A 22,993-nucleotide genomic window follows, 5' to 3' on the forward strand; every position below is an offset into this window, starting at 1 on the left:
CACTCCCAGGCACACGTTCTTAGGATTGCATGCAGATGTATCTGATGATGATGCTTTTTATGCCTCCCTTCTATTTTTCCTCTGTAGTGTTTAGAACGTGCAATGAAGCTTGCATTTGGTGAATTTCACCTCTGGTATCAGCTGGCTCTTTCCATGGCAGCTTGTGGCAAGGTAAGGCCCAAATCAAACAAGGATTCCCATTATCCAGACACCAAAACAATGGGTAATCTGAACTATTGTTGTTGCTATATGTAATTACTATTAGAAAATTATTCTCGTTCTCCTTCTCCTCCTCTTCCTCGTTACTGTTATTATTGTTATTATGTTGCCTTTTCTCTGTGAATCAAAGCCAGTAACAACAATGATTTACTCTGATAAAGGGATGTCACTTTTGCTAGTAGCAAACTAATTATTTAGGGTCTACCTTCTCATATCTATTTGAAAGAGAGCAAAGACTTGCTCTCTGTTGCTTCAGAGGGCAAGACTAGATCTAGTGAATTTGAGTGTTGGAGGGTAAATTTTGGCCGAACATAGGAGTGGCATTCTAACAGTAAGAGATTTTTAAAACCTAGTTAACTCAGTTAATGATATGAGTGTGATGACAAAAACCCACAACTGTGTCATATTTATTCACTATTTTTATATTTTTGTACAGTGCCATACAATATACTTAAAATCTGCTTGGTCCTTAATTATATCTCCAGCACTGTACTGAGACAGTTCCAAACAATGTTCTAATTCCTGTGAGAATGTGGTAAGATTGATATAAAATTGTTAAGGAATTCTCTCTTGTTGCTATACTTAAAGTCTAGGATCTTTACATAGGGAAGTCTGAACTTACAGCGCTTTCCTGAGCCTGGAGGGCGAAAGTCCTTAGGAGGCCAGGAAGGTGCTGCATTGGCGTTCGGGCCCCCCCGTGCCGGTGTCGGAGCAACTTATGCCAGTGTTAGTGGCTCGAATGCCGGCGGGAGGGCCCGGATGCTGGTTGCTGGTCACTGCCATGGCAGCGTCACCCCGGCACACTGACAGGGCCTTCCGCCACCGTCCCACCAGCGTCAAAGCCTGTGCTGGCATCCCAGGAGGCGTTCCTGGAGCGTTCTGGCGCAGGCTGGGGGAGGAGCCACCTTTAGGCGGCCTCCAAAGCCCTTTTGGGCCAGGAATGCCCCTTTTTTATTTTTGAGAGATACGCCACCTTTTTAGGTGGGTTGCACGGATTATTTATGCCACAGGGAGGTTTCAGCGGGGCTGAAACCTCTTTTGGAGGCAGCGCAGCCGTGCTGCCTCGTATGACTGGCACAGGCATTCCTTTCAGGAATGTGCTGTATGTAGTCTTTCCCTTGCTTTCTTTAGTTTTTAAGCTATATCAGCTGGACTTGCAATACCGTGTGTGTGTAAATACATGTAGATAGTAATTCTTACTAAGATTTAGGACCAAACTAGAGATGATTGAGGAAGATATGTGACTGGATCTCCTTAGGATTTTAAACTTAGTAGCTACCATGGGGAGTGGGGGATTGTATCAAAATAGTAGCTGGGGATCTTACGGTGTATTTGCTGTTTATAGCTTTTTCAGTTTGGTTTTTGAATTTTAATGTTTTCAATATTGTAAGACGCCCTGAGTACTTAGTAAAAGTATGCGTATACACACACACACACAAATTTCCTTGTCTGTGGATTATTCTTTGACATGCTCCTTCAGTTGTAGAACGTATATTACATCTAAAGTCACATGCACACAGGTAGAAATATATTTAAAGAACTGAAAAAAAAACAAGAATGGCATACCCTTAAATCTTCTGGAAATAGCAAGAAGTTTGCAAATTGATATCAGATCTGTAAAGATCCTGGACCCTGGGCATAAGAAACTTCCTTCCTCTTTACTGCTTCATCTGTGCAGTATTTTGTTTCTACTCCCAAACCATTCCTGTCATATCCACTGCTATTCCATCATCTCACTAATGGGGAGGGGACACGTAGCCTACAATTTTTGTCATGCTTTGCAACTCAGTGAGACAGAACTGGGACCAGTAACGAGGAGAGATGATGAGGAAACAGGATGGTCTCTTAGGGTCATTAGGTGCACTTGGTTGGGGTTTTAGGTCAAAGATCATTTTTCACCTGGCTCTTGGCCACAGCCAATTCCTGACATCATAAACAAGAAATGAGATCCTACATCCTGAGGTTTTACTTTCAAACCTGCTGTACTGGGAATGTGACTCACAAATGTGCGGTACGATGGATACAGTTTGACAAGTCCTTCTATTGCCGCATAAATCTTCAGATCTTTGATAATAATATATTTTAAGTGTAACCAGAGGACCTGCTCTTGCGTTAATAATGTCCTTCCTCCTGTTCACGATATGGCACTGTGCTTCGGTTAACTTGCACTTCACAAAGCTCTGCCCCTGAAATACAGAGACTTCAAAGACTATATTACACCAGTTTCCTCTTGCTGGTCAACACATTCACAATACAAAGTCAGTTCATTCAAGGATGTGTTTATATTCATAAGTAAACCCCTAAACAGGCTCTAAAAAGAAATTCTCTTAAACTATGAACCTAGTGATTCCCCCGATGAATGGCGAGCCATCTGTGACTCAAAATGCACGATTGTTTGCTGATCAGCTAGCTAACAGAGTGTCAAGTCTGATAGGAGAGGCAGCAGACCTTTCTCCAGTGCTACCCTTCCTTCTTCACTTTCCACCATCCTATCTGTTACTGTGGCTGTTACACCAACCATGCTGCTCTTGTAGCAAATAAATTGGGCTTCATTCCAGTCCCCATTAGTATTTTTTATAGTTGAATGCATGGTAGTTTAAATCCTGGGTTTATTAACACACAGTAATAAGATAAGAACATGATTGGGGGGGGGCAACATTATTTTGATTGGTGTGCGAATGCAGGAAGTAAGCAAAGGAGACAGCACTTCTGTCTCCCGTACCGACTCTTGAAATATTTTTCTGAGTAGCAGGAGCCAAGGGTGGGGGGAGGCTTTGCAAATAGCTGCTCTGCTCTCAGTGACACCTTGGTTACTCCGTGTGGGCAAGAGAATCAAACGACTCCCAGCTGATGTTTGCTGTTCCACTGCAATTTTGGCAGGGCGTCAGGCAGAGAATGTACAGCGAGGCTCCTTTGCAATCCGTTGCCACTATTTCATTTCACTTTCAGCTTCTTGCCTTTAAAAGTCAGCGTTGCGCAGAGACGAGGCGCTCCGGGGCAATTTAATAAGGCATGTGACGAGTGCATTGGCATTCAGAGGTTGCAACTAGGTTGTTATTAGTGTGTGTGAGTGGTTTAAATTGTAAGCTGCTTCCTACCCAATGTGGTATAGTGAAGTGCATAGTGTAAGGGCTGGAACATTAGTCTTGGGCTAGAGAAAGCTGGGTTCGTGTCTCCCTCCTCAGCATTTGGACGATTACTGTATCTCAGCCAAGCCTTTTAGGCTTGATGTGAGGACAAAAGGAGGAAAAAAACAACATGCTCTGAGCTGTTTGGAGAAAGGGCAGAATGCAAATGCAATGAACTAAAAAAAGAGATGTCCATGAACACAAATGCTCAGAATTTAGATTTTAAAATGCCAAAAAGGCAACGGCCATGCAACGAAAATAAAACAGTAAAGTAATTGTTTTAGCAAGCTTTGTGTTTGACCTGGCAATTTTACTTCTTGCACAAAGTGGTACAAATCCTCCAGAAAGTTTTTGGGAACAATATATAAATATATCTGATGCGTAGTTCCACAGCAGCAAGGAGTGGATTTGATTTGGGATGCTTCTTCTATTGCTTTCCTTGCAAAAGCTTAACCTGGTTGCTAAGTAACATACTACTTTTTTGTAAGCACACTTGTCTTTGGATTGTAGTCAGAAGTCTTGGGAGATGCAAGGGCCTTAGATGGCTCCTTAAATAGCACAAGCAGGGAAAGGAAGTTAAAACATTGTACATCCAGTGGTTCAAGATTTGGTTACAAAGGTCAGCCATCTAGAGGACATTCATTTGTTTGATTTCTTTGGCTGGAGAGGAACAAGTGTGGGGGGGGGAGATACAGAAAAATGGTGCAGCACATGGAAATTTCCAAAGATTCCTCAAAATTCAGCAGAACCACAGTGAGATGACTAAAGCTGTACTTGGAATAACAGCCAGCGGCTCGAACAATTGAGTTATCATTCTAAATATTGAGAGCAGGTTTATGTTAGACTCTGTAATCTCTATCATCTCAGGCAATTACTTTAATGATGAGCATAAAACAGACTGACAGCAGCTTCTCCCATGCCCGCAGCAACTCTGATCAGTCAAGCACAGGGACAAGTATACATCTGCAGAAGTGCCCCAAATCGAGAGGCCCCAAATTCAGAACATATCAACATGCGTGTGTGCATAAAGTGCTGTCAAGTCACAGCCAATTTATGGCAACCCCTGGTGTGGTTTTCAAGGCAATTGAATAAGCAGAGGTGGTTTGCCATTGCCGTCCTCTGCAGAGTCTTCTTTGGAGGTCTCCCTTCCAAGTACTGACCCTGCTTAGCTTCCGAGATCTGAAGAGATTGAGCTATACCATGCTGCCTTCCCTCCCGCATATTAACATTAAATGAATATGTACTTACTTTGGATTTGGAAGGTAGCCAACAAAGGACACCAAAGTCTGTGTTCTGTAGCAGCCAGTGAGCTTTCAAGGGTATGTTGTTTGTTTCTAGAGGATCTTATGCTTTAAAGTCTAGCGCTGTCTGTCTTCCTTGCCTGATCCCATATACACTGCTAATTTTGTCAGGGCAGCAAAACAGGGCCACTCAAAAGGCACAGGGCACTCCCCTGTATGCCACAAAATAAGTTTGCAAATTACAGAAGACCCCCCCCCCTTAAAAAGGGCCTAGTGAGGACTGATCATGTTCATTGCCCTCTAAGGGGCCTAGAATTTTAAGGGCAAATTGAATGTTAGTTACACACTGACACACAGAAAATTGAGGTGGGAAGGAACAATTTCTCAGTGGAAGCACCTGCAAATTTTTAGTGTTGTTGAGGGGGTTGATTTGAGTCTGGGGAGGGTTTTCCCCCTGTGAATCTCCATCTGGGTGTGTGCATTTCTAAATAAGGTGACGTCACACAAATATTGTACATTTCTAGTCTCCTATATGAGGAAACTGATTCTACAAGAAGCTGCTTCTTTGAAGCATCCCAGTCGTTAGGAAAATGTGGAGCCATGCAATGGAAAACTTGAAATCAGGGATGATTTAGATAGGAAGATCTGCTGTTCAAGACTATGTGCAGGTATTGTCTTCGGTCATAGTGCCTCAGCCATAGTATGCAGTCTGATGTGTGTTCTGATGTACAAGTAGAGTTCCTTCATGTGGCGCTTCCTCACAAATTTCAGTGGTAGGCCAGTTCATACATATACATGCACATTCCTGTTTCACATAGAACAAGTAACTCTGTCAAAAAATAATGTAGTCCTTACTGGCAGGGCAATTTTTGAGTCTACTGGAGCCTTTATAAGGGCGTGATAAATGTTTTGCGGTTCATTCACTTAAGAGAAGTATCCTCTTCCCAATTTAGCATTTCAGTGGAAAATTTTCAGGACAAATTCCCACTAAAATATGTATGATGGATGGAAATACCATACCAGCATAAAACCTTGATATTTGGGGTCATTTGTGGCCTAACTATGTATTACATTATACTCTCATCCTCCCTAGATCCACCATGAGGACTTTCAGTCAGATGTGTCTCGCAAGTTCTGTGCTTGGAACTCGATTCCCAAGCATGCAGGGGCTCAGTTTAGATCAGAACTTCAGCGTATGCAGAGAAGTGTCTTAAACCTTCCCCCCATGCTGTTTTCCCAATCTAGAATGTCCCCAGGGAGCCAATGTTTGCCCCATAGAGTAAATTTACATTTATTGGTGACTGTGTATAAATAGGGTTACCAGGTCCCTCTTCACTACCAACAGGAGGTTTTTGGGGTAGAGCCTGAGGAGGGCGGGGTTTGGGGAGGGACTTCAATGTCATAGAGTCTAATTGCCAAAGCGGTGAACTGATCTCTGTCGGCTGGAGATCAGTTGTAATAGCAGGAGATCTCCAGCCAGTACCTGGAGGTTGACAACCCTATGTATAAGTTTTCTCAGGCAAATACTGGGTCCCTGGAGCCATTTCAGGTCAGGAAAATAGCACCTGGGGGTGGGCGGGTTGCCGAAGCACCCTCTCCCCACATGCTGTAGTTCCAAATCAGACCCCTGCATGCCCTGATTCCCAGTTGGGAATTTGCAACCCATGTCTCTTTGTGAAGAATAGAATAAAACATGGGATTGTGATAGTCTATCTAGTCATAAAGAAAACCAGATAAATTTTTTATCTGACTCTCATGGTACAGCTGCTAACAGCCTCCCCATTTCACCCTCTAAGAGGCATGGTTTCTGTTTCAAATGGGATTTAAGTCCTTATAGCAGGTTAAGAAGCAGGAGTTTGGATCTGATGTGGTGGTGGATGAATGGCAGGTGCTGGAATACAAAACTGGGAATGATTGGCTTCCTGTCTGGATTAAAGTTACATGTCTCTACACTGATCAGCGGCATTCAAATATGGAATTTATATCCTGATGTGGAACTTGTATTGTAATTCTCCCATGCTCTATAGCCACGTCACTAATAAGTCTAATTATTACTATCTTGCAGTGAACCTTGCAAACAATGCACTTTCCACCCACAGTGTCACCAAAGAATAGCAACATTTTAATTATCTAATTATTTAGACTCCACACAAACAGTACTGAATCAACATTTCTCTAATATGGCTGCTGCATGATCATTTATTCTCTCTTATGCATGCACACGCTGCATAAGTCCACATAGAGATCCATTACATATACACACAGGTGGAATTTCCTGAGCCCAGGCAGGTTCTTGCTGCCCCTTCTCCCAAACTAAAGGTCATTAGTGTATGCGAAGCAGGAACTTTCACACACCTCCGTTGTTCTCACATGTATGCTTTGGGCATCAATGTATTCCTGGCTACCACTTTAGATTCCCCTTTTCCCAGGCCAAGGCTTGTGCAAGTGTTTAAAGGGGAAGTACCACACATCTCTACTTCTATCTTATGATGTGGCATGTCTTGTCCAGTGGCCCAAATGCTGCCCCTGTTATGAGGGAATATTTTATAGAATATTTTCTCACTTTCCTGTTTTCCTTTTGTAGTAATCAGGGTGTTTTGGAAGTTTGACCATGTGTGTACCACATTTCAGTTTCCTGTTGGTGTGAACATATTCTAAGAGGTTTTATATTCCCATAAGCTGATGAGGCCAGGGCTGATCATCTTTATTATACAATATAGATATAATATGTATGTTTATGATTTGGGTAGATGCTACAGCCTTGTTAACATTAACATTTACTATTAATACATGTGGGGAGTCTAGTGAGATATGTTAAAAATCTTTTGACAATCTCACCTCAAGGACCACCATGTACTTTGGGCTGTAGTGATAGTCAAATAATTTGTCTGCCCATTCCAGTTTCTGAGGCGGGTTCATCTTACTCTTGTCAAGTGATAAAGCCCAGGATGGAGATGACACAGATTAAAAAGTGTGGCTATGTAGATAAAATTGGCTGTCTTCAATGATTCCCATCAAGTTTAATGTCTTACCTAACTCAGTCCCTGTGTCAGGCCTGTTGTATGAAGAGTATCCCCAACACATGAAACCTGGAACATGGGTTCTGGGGCAAAAAAGATCTTTTTCGTATCTTGTTTTCATGGATCCCCGTTTCATACAATAAATCGTTGAAGAGATAGAGATGGAAATAAGACATTTATTTATATTTTATTTTACAAAATATATACCCCACCATTCTGCCCTTATAAGGGCCACCAAAGCAGCTAACAAATTAAAACATACATAATATAATCACATCTTACAAAAACATTAAAACCAACAAAATCATTAAAACAATTAAAATTGAAGCTAAAATACATACAAAACAATGAAACAGCAATTAAAACATCGGGCAGGATCACTGAGGGAACGCCAAAAGAAACAACAAGTCTTCACCTGCTGGTAGAAAATGGCAACAGAAGGGGACAGACAAGTATCCCTGGGGAGAGAGTTCCAGAGTTGTGGTGCCATGACCCAGAAGGCCCTTTTCTGGGTTGCCACCCACCTAATCTCATAAGACAGAAGCACCCAATGCAGGACCCCCAAAGATGTCCAGCAAGTGTGCCCTATCCAAAATTCAGAACTGAAAATGGGGCAATCAAGACAGAAGTATAAGATGGAGAGCAACTGAGTAGTGGCACCAAGTCCTGAAAGGGAAATTGATGGAAATTGGTGCAACCTTATACATGAGTAAAACACTTCATGTTTGTTTTTTGTTTTAACAAAAAAAACCCACTCATAGAGAGGATTTAGAAGCTGAATCTAATCTCAGAGACTGTGGTCATTAGGCTTAATTTCAGTGGCTTTACAAATGTACCTTTTCTCCCTGTTATGGAAAGAAGGGGAGAAGATGCATTTCCTTCCTGTGAAACTTCCTTAGACCAAGGTCGTTTATGCATGGGAGTTTTACCTGAGGTTCGTTGCTTGCTTGACCCACACTTTCCTGTTGAGAATCTTTGCACCAGCAGTCTCCAAGCTCAAATCAAGTCCCTGCCCCTTTAAATGCTGCTTTGTAATTGGCTTACTTTGTAGAGCTTACTGTGAGAGAAAATCCCCCCCCAAAAAACAACTGCTGCATAAAAAAGCATTTTAAGAACAAAAAACAGAACAATCTGAAAGGGGTGGGGGAGAAATCCAAGCTCGGGTTTAAAAAGCCTTTCTTCTGCTCAGAAAGAGCTCCGAGGAAGCAGGAAGCATTTGAATCCCACCTCTTTACATGCTGCTTTGTAATTAACTGTGAGAGAAATCAAGCTTGCATGTCCCATGCTTTGTCTTATGCAAGGGGATTTCACCCAGGCTGAACTCAGGGGAGAGGGAAGAATTGGGGTAATAGAGGAACAGGAAGTCCTGGGATTTGTGAGGGTTGGCAGCGAGGTCATCTCTCATGGACGGAAAACTCAAGCATAACTCGAAATGAATTAAAAATGAATTCTCCCTCAAGCCCTGTGAAACTCCTCCATTGGGTTTCATGGGACTATGCCACGTGTTTTGCAGGCACAAGTTCACACCTGTAAAAAGGGGTGTTCTTGGGGTGTAGATGGTGGAGTAGACATGTGGAGTAGATAGTGACTGGTTCAGCTCCTAGTGAGGAGGAGCCATAGTATACTTCCAATTGTCTGACTAAAGTCCCCCATAAAAGAGCTGCATTTGTTCCCATATTAAGTAGTGGGGCACATTAAGAGGTCTGGAGCTGTAACACTCACGCAAAAACAGCACTTGTAGAATGGTTGTGAGGTTTCTCCAGTCCCTGTGGCATCAGGCAGTGCCACTACAAAAGGCGAGGTTGGAGGAAATAGGCATGTATTCCAGTAATGTTGGAGGATATTGTTTCAGTTATTTTCCTGTAAAGCAGATTGGCTAATAATTTGAGGTCCTTGTTTTCACTTTTCTTCCCCCGCCCCCCAGCATGATTCTTAAGTCATTTGAATATATGGTCGCCAACATTTACGGGGACTGAGGTCCTGTATCTTTACAACTGTATATGACTTTATTAATCACATAGGATAATTACCAACAATATAATACATAATTTTATTTTAAAATTACTGATAATTAACAATCAAGGGAACAGCCTTTGCCCTGCGTTCCTCAGGCCCTCTCTGAACTTTTTTTCCCCCATCCTCCCATCCCTTCAACATTCTGAACTCTCATCCCCTTTCCATTGGGAGCTACCTGCACAAGTTTACAGTGCCTTACATGTATGATAGGGAGAAATCCAGCTGGTGAAGTTTTCCCCTTTTCTTTGCCAGGAAGAGTACTTGCTGGACATTAAAATTCTTTTTTTATTAATTTGATTTATTAAATGTACTGGGATAACCAAATTTACCATATGGGTACATGCATTCTCAGGGAAATTACCATTTAGTCCACCTATTTCCACTTACTCTTCCCAGCCAGCCCAGGACATAAATTGAGCTGAGGGGCCGAAGCCCAGAATGCATTGAAATGACAATAAAGTGACCAGCCGTTTTATATGTTTGATTGCTTCCTAATGGTTAGTTAGGCTCAGTTGATATTTCCTTAATGAGCACTAATGGCAGGAAGCTGCTTCTTCAGCATCTCATGATGGTTGGTGGCTAATACCATCCTGGACACACCTCTCAGAGTGGGACAGAAGAAAAAAATACACCTTATTCTTCAATAAGTGGGTGTGGGAGAGCAAACTGTTAGCAGAGTTATAATGCAATGCAACCACAAAGGAGAGGCACAAGTCAGAATGCTGGCACTGGCTGGAAGGAGTCTGAGTGATGGAGAGTGTTTGGGGGGAACAGGGAACTGATGCCATTGTACAGATTAGGAAACAAAAGCAAATTTCCACTGCTGTCTCATTCAAAAGGAACGTAAACCCTCCTGTGCTACTGAAGTTGCCAATTCCAGACTGGGATATTGCTGGATGTTTGCGGGTAGAGCCAGGGGAGGATGGAGTTTAGGAAGGGGAAGAACCTCAGTGGGTTATAATGTCATAGAGTCCACCCTCTAAAGTAGCTATTTCCTCCAGGGAAAATGATCCCTGTAGTCTAGAGATCAGCTATAATTCCAGGAGATCTCCAGACCCCACCTGGAGGTTGGCAACCCAAAATGCTCCTCCTAGAATTTCTCACTGCTCAGGAAGACTGGAGAGTGGGCAGGAATATTTTATGTGCTGTATAACATGTAATTTAATAAAGTGAGCAGGTGGAGAATTTCTTTCTCTTCCATTTATTTATTATGTTCTATCTTATTGTTTCAACAAGGCGCTTGGGAGGGCGGTGTATGCATTTCTCCTCACAACAACCCTGTGAGATAGATGAGGCTGAGACATAAAGACTGCCTCAGGATCACCAAGAAAGTTCATGCTTCAGCAGGGATTTGAACCTGGCCTGGCCCGACATTCTAGGCAATACACTGTTCTCCGTGTCTAATGCAAGGGTGCGCTTTCAGAAAATGCTGCACCTGTACACTCTTTCTTATGTGAAGCACTATGGAGTACTGGGGAGATGACATGACGAATAACCAGCCTGTGCTTTATAAATACATTGCCTTAACTAGGCTTCTCTTTTCCCTCTTTCCTTTGACCAGTCTGCACATGCTGTCTCAGTGCTCCGAGAATGTGCCAAGCTACGTCCTGAGGATCCTACAGTCCCCCTCCTGGCTGCCAAGGTCTGCATTGGGCCTCTGCACTGGGTAAGCAAGCTGGTGCAGTGCTTCTTACATAATGCATTAGGTGCCGCATTGACAGCCCTTGAGTGTAGTTAAAAGAGAGGAGGAATGGGAGGCATTGGAGGAGGGGAAGAATGGGAAACAGCTGCAAAATTATAGATCTCCTCTGAAATGTTGCCGCGGGGAGGGCACTGAAATGCTGTTCTCTGACGGTTCAGAGCAAAAGAGGGGGGGAAAGAGACCCCACTGCAGACTGGCTAGAAATTGGAGCTGTTTTCTTGAAGTAATTTCCCCAAATGGAATTCAAACAACTAGTTTTCATCTCCTAATGACAGTGATCGTAGCCCAGTCCTATGCAAATGTATTCAGAAGTAAGCTTTGTAGACTGCTGTTTGCATAGGATTGCAGCCCAAATGAATTTAGCAGCTAATCTACTGCTCAGAAAGCTTGCTTTTCTCCAACCAGCAGCTGGCTCTTTTTAATTTTATTCTACATGTCACAATGGCTGAAGGGTTTTTTCCCCATTTCAGTCTTGTTAAAATGTACCCTCCAGTCACAGCAACAGGGGTGGGTGGGAGAAAGTATGCCTCGCAAAATGCTGATTATCTTCAAGAGCTGAAGCATCTGCTGAGCTTTAGCTATTTGCTTTTAGTACATTCTCCAAGGGAGAGCTGGCTGTTTCCATCAATGTGTTCTCCACCAGGTGGCCCTGCAGTCAGCAGTGGAGTACTGCTGAGAATATCCAGTAAAATCAGAAGAGACAGATTGCAGAGGAAAGAAAATATACGGTTGCAAAGTGCTTGTGGTTGATTAATTGTCTTGCTTTTAATTGATCTGACTGAATAATGAACAGGTTGAAATAAATATTACTGTATCACAATGCAGGTGATAAAACTCTGGGGATACTCAGTGCGGCCCTCATGTTCTCCCACCTAACACAGACAAATTATTTATTCATAGAAGAATCATTTTTCATTGTTAATAATAAACATTTTGTAGTGCTGGATAGTCATTTGATATGCACTGCCAACTCAGTCCTTAAAAAAAAATTAAACTGTGGAAATCCAATATGAAAAAAGGGGGCATGGATCAATGTATGGATCACATGCTGAAGTCCCAGATTCAATCCTGTCAGTCTCCAGTGAGAAGAATCTCAAGTAGCATGTGTTGGGAAAAACTTTTCTCGGAGATCCTGGGGAACCACTGCACATAAGAGGAAGTTCTGAGTTAGAGGGACCAATGGTCTGACATGGTGTCCAGGGATGCCCCAAGCCCAGGCCTCCCTCAGGGTGCCTCCACCACGCCCCAAGCTGCTGCACTTACCGCCAGGCAACTCTTCATCATCCCCTGGTAGGCTGCGCCCCACCCTCTGGCAGGCGAATTCTCAGCGGCCCCAAGGCTGATAGAGAGGAAGTGCCAAGAGAGTGCCAGTAGCCCACAGCCAAAGCAGAGGAAGAGTACAGGAGCACTTCACGAGAAGCTCCATTGGGCATCAGGGGAACATTGTCTCCAGAGGAAGGTGGAGTCCTGGAATCCTGGGAGTGAGGGCAGACAGCAAGGTAGGGCACGGCGAGGGATTGGACAAGGGGATGGAAGTTTTTTTTCTGAGGAGAGAAGGATTATGGGAGGAGTAGGTCCATTGGTGAAGGGGTAAAAGGGGGTGGAGCAGCTTCCCTTTAAATGAAGATCAGAGCTAAGGCCAAGGTGGAGATGGGCTGTGGGAAGTTCTGTGGGACAGGGAACTTGCCAGCCAGGGGTCAGAGCTGCTTTTGCTACTCCTGCCCATTCTGAGGCTGCTGAAGCTTGTAAAAGGTCCAGCTTGAGCCAGGGTGGAGGGTCTGAAACAGGACATGCCTGGGGATGCACCTCACACGTGGTATAAGGCAATCTCATATGTTCAGCAATGGTCATTATCTTTGCCTGGGATGCTTGACAACTTTTGTCTGTAGTGCTGTGCTGTCTTGCTCCCCTGCCCAGAGTTAGTGATCTAGCAAGTTCCTTTGTAAAGTACCTGGAATCTAGTACATATGTCCCAGCCCAGTACACAGGAATCTTAAATCTGGAAATAGGGACACAGTCTGTGCCTCTAGCATTCCTGTTCAAGTGGAACCAAGCCAGTTCCTATTTAACTCCACATTAATTAATTAATTATTCATGTGATTAATGAATGCAAGCTTAATTAAAGATTCCTTTGCACAATAAGAACATTGATCATATGCTGATTTTAATAATTAAATGTGTCCACTTCTGGGAAAGTCTGCCTATTGGAGCAATAGGTTATAATCCACAGGGTCTTAGGCACCAACCATGAAATCAGTTTTGTGGGTGTTTTTTTCCGTTTGTCTGCCATATCTATCTTGGCAGAGCCCTTGGCCTATTTTTCCAAGAGTTTGACTTTAAAATTCTGCAAGAAGGCCCCAGGTTGCTTTTTAAATACAGGAGACTATATAATAAAGGAGGCATACCATGGGAGCAGATTACAAGAGGAACATCATCAAAAAATATATGTGTGTATGCTGAAGGTGCGTATGTGCCTCTCCCACCCATCACAACATTGACCCCAAATATAGTTTTACTTTTCTCATTATTAATAAATGGCAGCCATTCATGAATTTAGAAGAAAGTAAGGGATTGTATTTGGAAACTTGTTTGGCTTATGAGCATAACCAGTAACAGAAGTAGGGTCAGGGCTTTGTTTACTTTGCAGCTGTGGTGCAGATTGTAGCCCATTTGTTCTATACTTAATGGATGTATTGCTGAGCTCCGTATGTGATCCAGAGAGACCCATAAATGTTTGCAGTTTGGTCATGCTAGAATCTGGAGGGAACTAGGAAGATGGCTTTTGATTCTGCTTAGAGTAAGTAGAGTCTGATGCTCTCAGCCGTCTCCCAGAAAAGAACATGGCAAAAACTAATCCTGTCACTCTGAAACTTCCATTATAGTTTTAGTAAGTAGATTTGGCATGGTCTTTATCCATTTGTTGGTAGCCCTACATTGTTCCCGCTCCAGGCAAAAGGGGCATCTTGAAGCTTGGGTTTTCCCGCCCTTTGCTCGGGGAGGCAGGACTTAAAACTTGTCATTTCCTGTCTCCTGGGCGGGAAAGCCTCCAGCTTCCACTTTTTCTCCTGCCTTTGCGGGGAGAGCACGCTTCAGCAGAGCTCCTTGGCTCTTAGGCTTGTTTAATTGTTTGATCGTTGTTCCTAGTTGTTCTTGTTCGTTCCGTGTGTCCTTCGTGCTGTTTTTTGTCTTAAAAAAAAAAAAAAAAAAAAGTTAAGTTAGTTAGTTTGCTCGCGCCCGACCCGTTCCAAAATGGCGGACGCGACAAAGAACGTCCCCAGAGAGGACGATTTACTTTCTTTAAAGGATTACGACCAGTCCCTTAGGACTCTAGGGACGCAGTCCCACGAGGATTCCTCCGTCAGCCGCCAAGGCGGACTCTCGGAGGGCTCGGAGCCTACCGGCCCGGCCGCCACCTCAAAGAAGGCGGGAAAGGCGGCAGCCAAGCGCAAGCACATAGGCTCTTCAAGGATTGCAGGCGGCTCCGGTAACAAGAGCCACAAGCGGCCGCGGGACCCAAAGCACAGCTCGGGTGTCCACGCGGCCGCTCCTACCGACTTCTCTCCCTCCTCTCGGTGTGCTGAGCAGTCGGGTCTCTCCAGCCCAGGCAGGAACCACGGATCGCTGGACGGTAATGTACCGGGCGCCGGGAACCTGCAGGCGGGGGCAAATATTTTTACCCTGAGTGATATGGAGGCGGTCATAGAAAGAGTATTAGACCGCAGGCAGGCCAGACAAAATGCCCCTTTTCAGGCCCCTCAGGTCCCTCAGCATAGAGATCAGGCCCCCTCTCCTTCCAGATCACTGGCTAGCGAACCCTGCTGCAGCCAGTCCAGGTCCCTTGGTCCCTGGCCTACCAAAGCTGCCCTAAAGGCCTCCAGTGTTGTCTCTCAAGGGCTAGGGGGACCAATTGAGGATTCTCAATCCAACTACTCCGAGGAAGATAGGGAGGAGGGGGAATACAATTCCGACACAGACGTTGATCTCACTCCAGGGGAAGAACAGCCTAGGCTTTTTTCCCCTGAGGATTATCAGTATTTACTGTCTAAGGCCCTAATCGCATTAGAACTTTCTGAACAGCCACCTTCTAAGCCAGATGAGTCTACACCCAAGGTCTGGCCGGTGGGTACTAAAGATTACTTCCCACAGGGGCCCCCAAAGAGCAGGAGAGTCCCTCTACCTGACTACTTTGTTAGACTCATTAGAGCTGAATGGGAAAAACCCACACAAAACAGACAATTCCCTTTATCAGTCAAAAGACTTTATGAAATGACTCCCCCAGCCATGGAATTGCTTGCCTTGCCTGTGGTGGACGCACCAGTAGCTTCCCTTCAGACCCCAGATGGTCTGTCTGAAGAAGGGGTGGGCACCATAAAAGACCAGTTTGACCGCAAAATGGAGTTCCTCTCCAGGAAAGTACATGAGTCCACGGCCCTCACCATACAAGCTACTGCTACTGCTGCCATCATAGCCCGAGCTTCTATAGCTTGGGCTAAAAAGATTTCTCAGCTGCTTACAGGAGCGGATAGAAGAATCACAGATGGCATGGACAGGATCATCATAGCTTCCTCTTTCCTGGCGGATGCATCTCTAGATGCCCTTACCTTCTCGGCTAGGTCCATGTCCTCCAATGCGGCAATCCGCAGGGCACTATGGCTCAGAACCTGGCAAGTGGACTCTAAGTTTAAAACTGTCCCTCTCTCTTACCCCCTCCAAGAGGGAAAGCTTTTTGGTGAACGCCTAGACAAAATGCTGGCAGAAACCAAAGATAAAAAGCGAACCATGCCTAAGACATCTAAGAAGGAAAATAAGGGTTTCTCTCACTCCTTTCGTTCTTTCCATACCCTCCAACGATTTAGACAGGACAGCAGGCGACCTCCCTGGTCTCACAACAACCAGCCCTTTCGCAGACAGGGGCAAGGACGCTACAACCGACCTTTCCAGCAATCCCAGTTCAGAGGAGGAGATAAGACGGGCAAGTTCCAAAAGCCCAACAAACAGTGACGACCAACCTATCCCCGTAGGAGGAAGACTCCAACACTTCCTCCCACAGTGGGTGGGCTCCCAGACGGATGCCTGGGTGCTACAGTTGATACGGGAGGGCTACAAAATCGAATTCAGCTCGGCACCTCCAGACCGATTCATCCCCTCTCCAAAATCTCAATCGGAAACCAAACATCTTCGCACTATGGAAGCAATCAACCATCTCCTTCGCATCAGTGCGATAGAAAGAGTGCCCCCTCTGGAACAGTTCACCGGGGTTTACTCAACCTTCTTTACTGTCCCGAAGAAGAACGGGGACTGGAGGGCCATACTGGACCTAAAATTTTTAAACAAATTTGTCCCCACAAAGCACTTCAGGATGGAGACCCTCCACTCCATCATAGAGGCTCTAAAACATGGATCATTCATGACGTCCATCGACCTTACCGAGGCCTACCTTCACATCCCGATCCACCCTCTACATCGAAAGTACCTAAGATTTGCCTACCACAGATTTCATCTTCAATTCAAGGCCCTCCCATTCGGATTGGGGTCAGCCCCCAGAGTGTTCACCAAGGTGCTGGTGACCCTCATAGCAGAGTTGCGACGCGAGGGGATACAGGTACATCCGTACCTAGACGATCTACTCGTGTGCGCTCCATCACACCAACTGTCGTTGTCGCACACCAGAAGGGTCCTCCATACCCTAGAAGATCACGGATACCTTGTAAATTACAACAAGAGTTTTCTTCAACCCTCCCAGACCTTACTACATCTAGGTGTCATCATCAACACAGCCAAAGACACCATCAGCCTTCCCGAGGACAAGATCTCCAAGGTATCTCTTCTTGCAAAGCAACTCTCCAAGGTACAATACTCACGACTCCTCACCTTAGCAAGTCTCCAAGGTCTAATGATCTCATACATCCCGGCCGTGCCCTGGGCACGCTTCCACGCAAGACCGCTGCAGTGGCTTCTGAGACCCCACCAGGCTCACATCACCAGGAAAATCAACAAGATCATTCCCTTAAACCAACTAACAAGGAAAAGTCTCAAATGGTGGAGCCAGGCTTCAAATCTCCGGAAAGGCAAGTTGTTCATTCTGCCAGAACCGTTGCAGATATTCACCGATGCCTCCATGCTAGGGTGGGGGGCCACCCTAGGGAAGGAATTGATTCAGGGGATGTGGTCCCCGGAGGAACGAGAACATCACATAAACCTCCTGGAACTAAGAGCGGTTTACCTGGCACTACTTCACTTTCACAGCCACATCCAATTCCAGCATGTCCTCATTCGAACGGACAACGTAGCAACGAAGGCTCACCTAAACAAACAGGGTGGGTCCCGATCGTCCACGCTACACCAGGAAGCAGAAAAGATCCTACGTTGGGCGGAGAAGAACCTTCTCCACATTCAGGCAGAACACATTCAAGGAGTACACAATGTACAGGCAGATTGGCTCAGCCGTCGGTCATTAGACGAGGGGGAGTGGGCTCTTTGCAGTCAAGCATTCCAACTGATCAACCGGAAGTCGGGACCACTTCAGGTGGATCTATTATCTTCAATTCAAAATCGACAACTTCCCTGATTTTTCTCTCGCTTTTTCCATCCGAGCGCGGAGCAAATAGACGCTCTCCTAGTCCCCTGGCCACCAGGTATCCTATATGCCTTTCCTCCCCTGCCCATTCTACCAAGAGTACTCAGGAAGATTCAACTGGAGAAGGCTCTGGTGATCCTGGTTGCTCCGGACTGGCCTCGCCGACCGTGGTATGCAGACCTGATGGCAATGTCTGTTCAGAGGCCTTGGCGACTCCCAAATTTTCCAAACTTACTACATCAGGGACCCATATCACACCCCAACCCAGCTTGGTTCAAGCTCAGCGTGTGGACATTGAAAGGCTAAGGCTACGTCAGTTGCGACTGAGCGAAGAAGTGATCAACACCATAATAGAAGCCAGACGCCCTTCCACACGGAGAGTTTATGAATACACCTGGAGAACTTTTGTTAGGTGGTGCAGACGTAAACATGCAGATCCCCTTCATATAGATCTCCCTTCACTACTGGCCTTTTTGCAGGATGGAGTCCTACTGGGCCTAAGGACTAATACCTTACGCAAACAGGTTTCGGCCATAGCCACGGTAATTCCTTCACTCGATGGCTACACCCTGTCAAGTCACCCACAGGTTAAGGCCTTCCTTAAAGGAGTAGCCCAAACACTTCCTCCTCCTATCCATAGGTTTCCCTCATGGAGCCTTGGTCTGGTTCTTCGTGCACTTACGAAACCACCATTTGAACCGTTGAGAGAGATTCCACTTCTGTATCTAGGAATGAAGACTATCTTCCTTACAGCGATTACTTCTGCAAGGAGAATTTCAGAGTTGGGGGCCCTCTCTATCAGGAAAGAATTGTGTCTATTCCAAAGGGATAAAGTGGTGCTTAGACCCGATCCAACCTTTATCCCTAAAGTCAATTCTACCTTCCACAGGAAACAAGAAATATACCTTCCTTCCTTCTGTCCTAATCCTTCGAACCCAAAAGAAAAATCATGGCATACCCTTGACGTCCGTAGAGCTCTTCGAACATACATCAAAAGGACAGCTTCCTTTAGGGCGACAGATTTTCTATTCATTTCCGTTTCGGCTCCAAATAAGGGTCGTAGATTGTCCAGACCTTCCTTAAGCCGAGCAATTAAGCGCTGCATTTCCGAAGCTTACCGTCACAGCAAACTTCCGATCCCTGCTGGCATCACGGCCCATTCGGTCCGTAGTGCCGCCACCACAGCAGCAGCTAACAGGCAAGCGTCAGTCGAAGAAATTTGCAGGGCGGCCACTTGGGCTTCCAATTCCACCTTTGTAAAGCATTACCGTATAAACACCTATGCTTCAACAGACGCGGCCTTCGGAAGGCGAATTTTACAGCATGTCATAGAGGAAGGGGAACTCTAAATCCCACCCGGATACTACTTAAGCTCTTGGACATCCCAAGCTTCAAGATGCCCCTTTTGCCTGGAGCGGGAATGTAGCCCTGTTACTCACCGAGAGGGCTCTTTCCGCTCCGAGGTAAAAGGGGCATCTTGCCCCACCCTGATTTAGAGGGGCAGGTTTGTAGTTAACCTGAGCTAATGCAGAGCATACACTACATTCTCTCTCACAATATGTCCTTCTAGGAGGGGTTATCTACAACACATGCTAAATAATCTCAGCCCTTTGATTGTCCATAGGTCTGTTTTAGCCTTGAGGATAGCCTATCCTCACTTTTGTTAATTCCTTAATACACCAAGTAATTCTTGTTCTTGTTTGTGTAGATAGGATGTTAAACGTTGGATTGTTCCCATGCCAAGTTTTTTGGTCGTGGCTGTAATGTTTGTCTTCTCTAGTTTTTTATTCCTGTCTCTAGCAACCGGCTTCTTGGAAAAGTGGAAGCTGGAGGCTTTCCCGCCCAGGAGACAGGAAATGACAAGTTTTAAGTCCTGCCTCCCCGAGCAAAGGGCGGGAAAACCCAAGCTTCAAGATGCCCCTTTTACCTCGGAGCGGAAATAGCCCTCTCGGTGAGTAACAGGGCTACATTCCATCACCAGTGCCCAGTTCTTCAGTCCTGGGACAGCTTCTTTCCTAAATACTGTAATTACTTTTATTGTGTGCATTCTCATGGCACAATAATAAAATTAGAACGAGATTCTTGTCTATGAAAGTTGAGTGACCAACTGAAGAAATTATCGGTCATGGTGTAAACAACTAGGTACAGTTAGGTATCTGGTGTAGCAGCCAAAATGGAAAATTAGCTACTGTTCAGTTATAAAATATTAAGATGGTTTATTTTGGGGAAGCTTTTAGAGTGTGACTTACTCTGTATATTTCAAACAAGCTATAAATATGATGTTAGTTTTGGAATAAATTTAGAAATGTAATTGCCGGTTAGCTACAGAGAGAAAGAGAGAGTGGGGGAAAAGAGAGGACAAACAGAGTGAGAACACTACATGTAAATGAAAGAACTCCAGCGATATGTTCTTTTCCTCTCTAATGTGTGTTCTTGTTAGGATGTTAGATAGTGGTTAGTTTATCATGTTAAAGCTATACTTGAATCTTAATTGCTCTAGCTTTTTATGGCTTTGACTACTCATCATTTCAATAATTGCAGTGATAGGAAGTCTTACCTCCTAGTTAATCAGGCTATCATTTAGTTTACCTACCAGCCTTTTTGCACAGAATCTTGCTGTTCTTTGGACACAGAAAAGAACATTAATTGGGTGCAGTGAAGTGATCCAAAAGTAGGGTTGCCAGCTCTGGATCAGGAAATACCTGGAGATTTAGGGGGTTGGAGCCTGCGTAGGGTGGGGTTTGGGGAGGGGAGGGACCTCAGCAGCCATAGAGTCCACTCTCCAAAGTAGCCATTTTCTTCAGGGGAACTGATCTTGGTCATCCGAAAGTCAATTGCAATAGCGGGAGATCTCCACGTGCCACCTGGAGGTGGGCAATCCTATCCACAGAAGCCAGTCATAAACCGAGGATGTATATGGTAAAATAAACTCTTATTGTGTTGCCAGCTCTGGGTAGGGAAATTCCTGTAGTCCATCTAGTCCAGTACATTGTTGTGTTATCCTGGCAGCCCTAGGCTACCCTGGTACCCTAGGCAAGGTGTTCAGGACTGCAGCAAGTGTGCAGGGATGGATCACTGCTGTGTAGCCAGAGACAAAATGGGTCTCCTGGCTTCCATCTTGTGTGCCATGCTGCAGAAGCCAACTGGGCAAGTCCAGGCTTGTTTACCATGTTTCCCCTTGGGAGAACATCTGGTGTCACTTGGGGACAAAAGGACAAAAGACAGACTTTTCCAGCATTTCTTTAGCCCTCTTCTGCAGCAGATAAGACACACTAAAACTCATCAACAACAGAACTCCATTCAGAGAATCAGGATGGACACAAATAAACTCATCAAGTCACTAACCTATCCCTCTGACTCACCCTGGCAGATAGTTTCCCAGACTTCGCCTTCATCTCAAACTCTGTAGACAATTGGTTCTTGTAGGTTATCCGGGCTGTGTAACCGTGGTCTTGGTATCTTTCCTGATGTTTCGCCAGCAGCTGTGGCAGGCATCTTCAGAGGAGTAACACTGAAGGACAGTGTCTTCAGTGTTACTCCTCTGAAGATGCCTGCCACAACTGTGGGCGAAATGTCAGGAAAGAAAATACCAAGACCACGGTTACACAGCCCGGATAACCTACAAGAACCAATGAACTCTGACCGTGAAAGCCTTCGACAATATCTATAGACAATGCTCAGGGGTACATAGCCCAAAAGTACCTAAGTATTGTTTCTGATCTACCTCATCGCCTGTTCTATTCTCCTTCCTACTCCTAATCTGTCAAGAGCAATCAAACCTTTTGTCTACTGACAATGACAGGCTATTACCAGACATTGCCAGGTATAGTGAGACCATACCTCCAACTCCTCTTTTGGGTATAAATACCTGCTCTTTCTCAATGGCAGTATGTGTGTTCAACCCTGTGTGCACCCCCATTTGCTTGCTTGTGGGTCCTCTTCTCTTTCCCTTCTTGCACCTGCCATTTTGGACCTTGCTCCTCTGGAAGGTAAATAAAGGCTGTTACCGCACTTTGTATTCCCACCGATGTATTAAGAGTTTGAAACTGTTATAAAAAATACTGTTAACACTTTCTTTGGCCCCTTTAGCTGTGAAGATGTCTTCCAACCATTTTTTAGCCGTGGCATCCAAAAACCCTTTTAAAGCAATGTTTTTTATAACATTTTCAAACTCTTAAAACATCGCTGGGAATACAAAGTGCGGTAACCCCCATATTTTCCCCTGGGAACCTCTAATCCTTGTGTCCACTCCTTCATACTTTTATTTTTCCAGTTCTTGTATATATCGGGTTTTGTGTGTGTTTTGCTGTGTGTGTGTTTTTAAAGTTATTTTTACAATAAAAACCAATTAATTGTTAAAACAAATCTCTTTATTAAGAGTTTTCTACTGGGATTTGACCTCTGTATACAAAGGTCCTGGTTATCCCTGCCTATTGCAAAATATAGTCTCCCCAGCTAATTCCCCAACCAAAAGGGGAGACTATCTAATGTGGGTAACAACGTTTTCCTTCTTGTAGTGGGCAGCCAGACAGGTCTAGGGAAAAGCTGTAGTTCAGTAGACACTTTGCATATTATTGGTTCTTGGTTCAATTTTTGGCTGCTTCTGTTCATAAATGATCTTATTTAGCCTCAGCCCGAGACACTGGAGAGCTACTGCTGGCCAAGGTACACAGCAATGCATTAGATAGATGTATAGGCTGACTCAACGCAAGTCAGCTCTTTATTCTATACAAATACGGCATGATGGAGTCATACTCTGTAGGAGAGGCTGTGGCTCAGTGGCAGAACATCTGCTTGGCATGCAGAAGGTCCCAGGTTCAGTCCCCGGCATCTCCAATTAAAAGGAACAGGAAGCAGGTAATGGGAAATACCTCAGTCTGAGACCCTGAGAGCTGCTGCCAATCTGAGTAGACAATACTATGATGGACCAGTGGGAAGCTGGCAGAAGGCCCAGCTGCCATCCCTGGGTGGCACTGCTGTGGCAGTGCCAGGAGACCGGCATCTGGGCCTCCCCGCCAGCGTTGGGGCCACTCTGCGCAGCGTAAATCGCCCGGGCACTGGTGCGGGGGCCCCAATGCCATGTACTGCTG

At 45.0% G+C, this 22,993-nt stretch overlaps 1 protein-coding gene across 3 annotated transcripts in view; it reads left to right on the forward strand.

The window, feature by feature from the left end:
- TTC7A (tetratricopeptide repeat domain 7A) overlaps positions 1-22,993 on the forward strand; it is a 195,325-nt gene that overhangs the window by 52,987 nt on the left and 119,345 nt on the right. For all 3 annotated transcript variants that reach the window (XM_056852546.1, XM_056852545.1, XM_056852547.1), the window contains exons 10-11: positions 88-171; positions 11,186-11,290. In XM_056852546.1, the coding sequence (XP_056708524.1) occupies positions 88-171; positions 11,186-11,290 (189 nt within the window). The remainder of the gene's footprint in view (positions 1-87; positions 172-11,185; positions 11,291-22,993) is intronic.

Source organism: Euleptes europaea, chromosome 7 (genome assembly GCF_029931775.1).
Source record: "Euleptes europaea isolate rEulEur1 chromosome 7, rEulEur1.hap1, whole genome shotgun sequence".
Taxonomy (NCBI): domain Eukaryota; kingdom Metazoa; phylum Chordata; class Lepidosauria; order Squamata; family Sphaerodactylidae; genus Euleptes; species Euleptes europaea.